The 8,277-nt window shown below is 38.2% G+C and overlaps 1 protein-coding gene across 1 annotated transcript in view; it reads left to right on the forward strand.

The window, feature by feature from the left end:
• Positions 1-719: 719 nt before the first annotated feature.
• LOC107754999 (dermatan-sulfate epimerase-like) overlaps positions 720-8,277 on the forward strand; it is an 18,186-nt gene continuing 10,628 nt past the window's right edge. Inside the window, exons 1-3 of the mRNA XM_016571640.1 lie at positions 720-1,183; positions 6,866-6,868; positions 8,039-8,048. Of these exons, the coding sequence (XP_016427126.1) occupies positions 762-1,183; positions 6,866-6,868; positions 8,039-8,048 (435 nt within the window). The 5' untranslated portion in view covers positions 720-761. The remainder of the gene's footprint in view (positions 1,184-6,865; positions 6,869-8,038; positions 8,049-8,277) is intronic.

An 8,277-nucleotide genomic window follows, 5' to 3' on the forward strand; every position in this document is an offset into this window, starting at 1 on the left:
CGTCATTCTGGATTTTGGCGTTCGCTTGTACGGTGGCTCTGAACTGTCAAAACACCTTTCAAAATGCTTGCTACGGATGCGAAAACGCAGAAAATCGAACCTGATCCAAATTTTTTATGACGGACAAAAGTTTTGGAGGCAGTGTGTAAACGTGATTGACACAACGTGAGGTCGTATTTATTTTTTAACATGCGAAAATTTATGACTCGGTGTGCAATGACCTTTAATTGACTTTTGACAATGGAACAGTTCAAAAATCTAACTATTAGATGGTGCAGCATCTAATAGTAGGGGCTCATACTTGACCATGATAATCAGGCAAACCGACATCATTGACTCATTGCAATGAGTTAGTTTTATCTGACCGATGCATGGCAGGTTGTGGAGGAGTGTTCTGGAAAGTGGTTCAGGAACAGCGACGGTTAAGATTTGCTCAAACTCTACTCAAACACTCCACTATTATCGTACAGACATGTTGCCCTTTAAAGTTTTGATTAATTCTGTTTTTGAGTGCTGCATATAGGGAGCTTTCAGGCATGAGGGGTTTCCTGTGAGCCTGATGAAGAAAAGCGGCAGGGTGAACTTTCGTCTCCGTTTCATAAATGCGTAGCAAAACTCGGAGAGATCAGCCCTACAGCTGGCTCTAATTACTGCAGGCATTCAGACCCAGCAGTGTAGCAGGGACAATAACGTCTCTCTCTTTCTGTCTCCTCAGCTGAGAGGGAGCAAGGTGATGTGGTCTCTCCCTCTCTGATGCCAGAATGAGAACTTACACCCGTGGGGCACCAACAGTGTTCTTTATAAGTGCACTGTGGATTCTAGTGTCCCCGGCTCTGGCTAAAGCGGACCCCAGCGGAGGCATTACGTTCCTTGGAGGGAACTACGAGGGAACTCACCCCATGCTGTATTTTGGCCAGGCAGAGGTTGAGGAGCTGCAGCGGGCGGCGGTGGGGACGCACAAGGCTTTGGCCCGACAGATCCGGGAGGCCGGGGAGGCCCTACTGGAGCGACCGGAGGAGTATCTGCCCCCTTGGAACCCTACTGAGTTTAGTGCCCGCTGGAATGAAGTCTATGGGAACAACTTAGGCCTGCTCTCTATGTTCTGCCTGCTGTACCCACACCGCGCAGGTGCACTGGACGTAGCCAAGGAATACATGGAACGCATGGCTGCGCAGCCCAACTGGTAAAGTAGTGTGTGCATTTGTGTCTGAGCGTATGCATTTAATGTGCTGCATAGCCTTCAAAGAAGCTGTGCCTGTGTAATGAGTAGGGCTGCACGATATATCGAAATATCGCGATATGCATATCGCAACGGCATGCAATATCTGAATCATTTTAATAATAGGCTACTTCAAAACGTTGCAAAAATTCAAAGGTTTAGGTCGACGCATATAGCAGACAATAGCTTGACGTTAAAAAGACTTAAGTTCAAAAAGTTGCAGAAAACAACTCCTTGCCGTCTCGTCTTGCTGTCTGACACACACCTGAAGCACGCGCACAAACCGCATTACGGACAGCGTGTGATCTGTTCAGTTTTCTGTGCTCACAGCCGCCGCACACACCCAAAGCGCACACACACAGAGACAGGTTTTAGACCCCGCGAACTTCGAGTTGATTCGTCTTTCAATCAACTCGATCGTGATTATCGTGATTAATCGCATCCAAAATAAAAGTTTTTGTTTATATAATGTGTGTACTGTGTATATTTTATTATGTATATATAAATACATACACATACATGTATATATTTAAGAAAAATTTTATATTTGTATATTAAATATATTTATGTATAATATAAATTATATAAATAATACATGTAAATACATATAATTATTTTAGAATGATATTTTCAAAATATATACTGTATGTGTGTGTATTTAAATATACATAATAAATATACACAGTACACACACATATATTACATAAACAAAAACTTTTATTTTGGATGCGTTTAATCGCGATTAATCATTTGACAGCACTGGCTAAAACACTTCTGGTCACTTTTAGAAGTTGTATTGATGCTATCTTTTTCAAGAAAGTATGTAAAAGATATATATTGGTAAGATCATTTTCATTTAAAAAAAATTTTAATATAATTTAAATAGATTTTACACACTTAAAGCAATATCGCATATCGAAAATCTCATTATTTAACAAGGTATCGCATATCGCATTTTTCTTCAATATCACACAGCCCTAGTAATGAGGGTCATATTGTAAGAGCTGTGCATGTAAACGCAGTCTTTGGCATTCCTCGTTAGCACACCCGTCTACGCAGGTTGAAGCTATAGTTCAAATCCTGCTCTGGGGTGCATTTCCCAAAAGCAGCTATGGTCACAAGTTGCCAATAGAGTTTAATGGAACTTCTGACCTTAGTTAGCTAACAATGCTTTTGGGAAACGTGCCGTGACCCGGAGTGTGGTTTATGCAGGTGAGTATTATGGAGGCTTGCTAGTAAGAGCTATGCAGGTAAACCTCAAGAGGCACACTAGTAATTAACGCTAATGGTTACCGTCTTTATGGTTACCATTCTTGTTAGTGTGCCCACCTTCTACGTCAGTTGACGCTGATTTGAAACCTGCACAGGCTGCTTCAAACCTGTGAGTAGGACCAGTTACACCAGTTAGTTGATTTGATAGAAATGATCGGCAACAGCTGATGGGTTTCTTGAGGTATTTATTCGCAGTATTGTGATAACAGAGGTGAGCACAGCCTAGTCCCCTCATTGGCATCCACTAAATATGACATCAATTCATCATTAATCAAACATCCAGTTTGCTGTCATAAGTTCTGTCATAGAATAGGTTCTCACACAAAATATTTGCCATATTTACAACAGGTGCATATACACAAATTTGGTAATATCCTTTTTCTAATGTTGATGAATTTAGATTGTTCTAAGAGAGAGTGTTTGGTTATGAACTAATATAATACACACCCAAACTTCATTTCCATTTCCAGTCTGCAGAACCTCTCCTATACAGCCATTTGTTACTTTCTGCAAACGTATCTACATTTCTGCATCAGTTTTTGTGTGACTTGCATTATATTCAAAGTACACATTTTCCCTTATGCTGTCTAAAGATGCACTCTGTGTGTGGCAAGATGTTCAAGTAAAGCCAAGTGCGCTGTTTTCAAACCCAGATGAAACACAATAAACACCTTTTATACAGGCCTAGGCTACACTTGATTAGCTGAGTTTTTGTTCAGAAACTATCCCAGAACCAACTAGAACACAAATCATGTTTGATACTCTGCAATAGGTAAGAAATATAGTTGCTACATAGGGCCACAATTTCTATTATATAAAAGCATAAAGCATTATTAGTTCTATTAGTATTGTTATATGCCAGTTTAAAGGGGTCATATGATGCAATTTCAAGTTTTCCTTTCTCTTTGGAGTGTTACAAGCTGTTTGTGCATAGATAAGATCCCTAAAGTTGCAAAGACTAAAGTCTCAAATCCAAAGAGATATTCTTTATAAAAGTTAAGAGTCAGCCACAGCACACCTCGCTTTTCAGACCGATGAGCTTTGTAAAAATCGACGCGTTTCAGAAAGGCGAGGCATAGAGGAGAAACAATAATGTACAGTATGTGGAAAATAATGTGTTTTTTTAACGTTATACCGCATAAACACATTGCATTACGCCAAATACACAAAATAATGTTATTCTTTAGCAACATCATATGACCCCTTTAACACATTCCATGTTTCTAATTCCACAATGATTCTCTTTTCAGAAGCGTGTGGTTTGAGTTTACATGTAGAAAAGAAATTATGAGTGTCTTGATGAATCAGGATTTCTGCGTGAAAACATTTGCACACAGGTTTTGTGCATAGCCTGCTTTGTGTTCACTGTCACTGTACCTTTAACAGTCTGGAGCTTGATCGTTGTGATAATACTTTTGCAGAAACCATATTGCTTCCTGTAAATTATCTCTAAAATGCTGACAAGCCAAACCTGCCTCTGACACTACAACCTCAAAAGCCTCGAATGCAGTGAGTGACAGTTATACTCGCCTCTGATATGTCTGAACTTGTACCTGATGCTTCTTATGCACTTGCCTTGCCTCTGATATCACTGGTAAAGTTTATGAAGATCAATATGTTCCTATATGATTGGCACTAATTAACTGCAGACTTTGATCTGGACTAATATGCGTAAAAATAACATCTCAGAAATGCTCTGAAAGGGATAGTTCACCCAAAAAAGAACATTCGGTCATGATTTACTCACCCTCACATTGTTCCAAACCTGTATGAGTTTTTTTTTCTTTTGTTCAACATAAAAGAGAACATTTTAAAGAATGTGGGTAATCAAACAGTTGCTGGTACCCATTGACTTCCAAGGTATGAAAAAAAAAATACTCCAGCAACTGTTTGATTGTCCAAATTCTTTAAAATATGTTTAGTTTTGTTTTCAGCAGAAGAAATAAATCCGTACAGCTTTGAAACAACTTGAGGTTGAGTAAATGATGACAGAATTTTCATTTTTGGGTGAACTGTCCTTTTAAAGACGGTTCTAAGTTTTAGAATGCAGGGCCTTTTAGAAGTTTTGAAGCCCTTGTGATAACTCTCTGAAAGCTTAGACATGTAGCCCATCAAATTGATCAAAGGCTTAATTGCTGTCCCCACAAAATCTGGTTTCCATGTATTCAATAACCAACACAAAAATTAGCCAATGGATTTTACTTGTTCACTGAACTGCGAATCACTCTGACCCAGATTCCACTGTCATCATTTAATTCCGACACATTCGTTCTTATTCGGAAAGTGTGTGACCTCTGCCTCTTGCATAACAGGAATTGCAAGATGGCTCTAACTAGTTTGGGGTGCATCTTCAGTTGTCTTAAACACTTGTGAACAGTTATGGATGCCGTTTTTTTTAATTAATATATAGGCAGACGTATTATAGTAACGTGACATGTGGCCAAGTATGGTTACCCATACTCGGAATTAGTGCTCTGCATTTAACCCATCCTAAGTGAAAACACACAGCAGTGAACACACACCCGGAGCAGTGGGCAGCCATTTATGCTGCGGCGCCCGGGGAGCAGTTGGGGGTTCGGTGCCTTGCTCAAGGGCACCTCAGTCGTGGTATTGAAGGTGGAAGAGAGCGTTGTACATTCACTCCCCCCATCTACAATCCCTGCCGGACCTGAGACTCAAACTCGCAACCCTTGGGATACGAGTCCGACTCTCTAACCATTAGGACACGACTTCCCCAAGGGGGGACTTCCCCACGACTTATACAAGTTAGTTCCTGTCCTTGAATAGGTGGGGGCAAGTGACTGTCTTGAGTCATGGCAATGAATCATTCATTCATCCGATTTATTCAGAAACACTAAATCGGGATGATTCTGTGGAATGATTCACTTTTAGGCAGAGCTCCCACACTGGCTACTGAAGCAGCGTCACATTCCTTCATTCAGGGAACCTGAGTTATATGCATAAGCCAGACTGTTAGGGTCTCTGTTGCTTGTATATTTGGAGTTCTGTTAGAGTGGTTTTTAGTTCTCATATGTGTGCACAGCTCTTAAACATATTTCCAAGTCCTAAATATTCATAGTGCAAGTTTTTTCTTACCTACTCCAGTGTGTTCAGATGAGTGCTGGAGTTTCTGTTTAAGCTGTGTGGATGGTTGGGTTAACTGCTGCGGTCCTGCACTCTCATTTACACTGCCGCCAGCATGTAGTGGCCAACCAGGAGAAGCCTAACGCAAACCTCCAACTTCTGGAACTCATAACATTGTTGTCATTATTACTCACACACACACCAGAGTGTAGGTATAGATTCAGATCTACAGCATCCACTGCTCTTTAGAAGCTTAAATATGAACATTTACATTACATAAATTCTTCTTTCTTACCAAAAATTTAAAAAAAACAGCCCATGCAGGTTTGTAAGCAACTCTATACTATTTTCCTCCATTTCACTTCTAGATATTAATACCGTCCTGTGAATTGCGATTGAAATGCACTTCACTTGTCTCTTAAATGCTCAAATATACTGTAGTGTGGACATTAATCTATATGGACATTGTTTATCTATGTATTAATATGAATAAGCTCTATTATTAAAAGCAATTGCAATGGTATAAAAGATTGATAAAACAGTAACATTTGCATCCCAAGCCATATTTCATGTCTATTGTCATGTTTGGTAAAACACAAAATAAATTTATTATATTAGTACATTTGAATATTTAATTATTCTGGGCGTTCCTTTAGAGTGTTTTATGTCCAGACAGTGTGAAAGCATCTGCATACCTGTATGTGTGAAGCTCCATCAAGGTGCCTTTAAGGCAAGTTACATCATGGTGACACCCCAAACACATATTTTCTGTGTAGGTAGGGGAGAAATTTTATATAATAAATTCCTGGTAGAATTTTATTTATTTATTTATATAGTTTAAGCCACACACAAACATGCTTTATATATGGAAAGTTTATTTGCAAAAACATAACTCTGGCGTCTTTTTATTAATTTTCATAAATCATGTTTTTTATGGTGTTTTTATTGCATTTTATTGTGTTAGTTAGCTGTATTTTTTTAGTTATTATTATTTAATCAAAACTATGGAAGCCCGTTTCCGCCACTGAATAAAAAATGAAAAAAGGTAATTGGGATTTTGTATCTCACAATTCTGACATTTTTTTCACAGAATTGTGTGATATAAACTCACAATTGCGAGTTATAAAGTCACAATTGCGAGTTAACATCCAATTTTGGGGGGGGGACTGATATGTTCTCAGAATTGCGAGTTTATATCACGCAATTATGAGAAAAAAAGTCAGATAACAAATATTACCCAGAATACATTATTTTTTTTTATGGGATTGTACTGTTGTAATGAAAAAACAGGATGTTACTGTCAGAATATGGCCGTTTTTTTACAGCAATTTTTTACAGTGTAGCTCATGTTACCCCGTTCTCCTCTAACTCCTGCACTGTTAAAAATCGCTGTAAAAAAACGGCCAAATTTTGACAGTAACATGCTGTTTTCCATTAAAACAGTGCATGGTTGGTCAGTTGCTGTTGGCTATTTCTGATAGCCATAGTCATCAGCTACTAGACTGGCTTAGAGTCTTGCTGGACTCATTCAGAGTCTCATTAAATGAGTTATGTTCACAGCATGAAATAGATCGGTGTTGTGACAACCAGAAAATAAGGATTAAAACCAGTTTACGTTTAAAACATTTTGAATTGCTATGTAATTCACACTCAAAGAGAGACATCAAGAATCAGCATATGAATCTCAACAATGGTGACAATCAAAAGCTTCATGCTGCGATGCATGCTACACAGTAAAATCCTGAGTGTTAAATTAACACTGCTCGGAGCAAATATGGTCCCACTCTAAAAGAGTGTTACTGTTTTTTTGATACTGTTGAAGTTGTCATGCATGGCCTGAATCACGGATGTCATCAGTGGTGATGTGTAATATAGTTTGTTATTGATCACAACTGCATTTTAAAGAAACAATATGAAGAACATTAAAAGCACTTTGCACACTGTTTAGACACGCAGACATCAAGAATCAGCATATGAATCTCAACAATGGTGATGGCCACTGAATGAGATCAGTGAATCAGGCCACAAAATGATTATTACAACATCATCAATAATGAACCAGAACCATTTAAGCATAATTTTTCTACGCTTTTATTACTATAACAGATGTGCTTTACAAACATAATTACAACAACCAGACAAACTAGCATTAAAAAGTGAAGGGTCAAGAGCCCAACTAAAGTAGAACTGCAATAACACACACATCATTAAAGAACTACAGATTTAGATAAAACGCAATCAGAAACATGAAACAACTTTATCATAGTTCTTGTGTTTCTCTTTCATTCAGTGATTCTGCTTGTTAACAGAGGGTGTTAATCACTAATGCACAATCATCACATAATTAATCACAGAATTATCTCATTAACTTCAGCACTGCTTCAGTGTTACTCTAACACTCTGTAGTGTGGAAACATTATAAGTGTTCATTTAGAACTGAGGATTTTGTTGTGGGGTTTAAAGGGTTAAAGATGTAAGATGGAAAAAAACTGCATGAAATGTAATTTAACAGTAATAAACTGTAATTAATTTACGGCAACGAACTGTAGAAAAACAGTAACGTGCTGGTAATCAGAGCTGCCAGTAGATTACCGTTAATTCAAGGAAAAAACAGCAATATACTGTAAAATGTAACAGTCAAATTTAACAAACAAAACAAGTTAATTTCACTGAAATATTAGTGAATGTTCATAGAAAAAAGG

Source organism: Sinocyclocheilus rhinocerous, unplaced genomic scaffold, assembly GCF_001515625.1.
Source record: "Sinocyclocheilus rhinocerous isolate Xijiao unplaced genomic scaffold, SAMN03320098_v1.1 scaffold3064, whole genome shotgun sequence".
Classification (NCBI taxonomy): Eukaryota; Metazoa; Chordata; class Actinopteri; order Cypriniformes; family Cyprinidae; genus Sinocyclocheilus; species Sinocyclocheilus rhinocerous.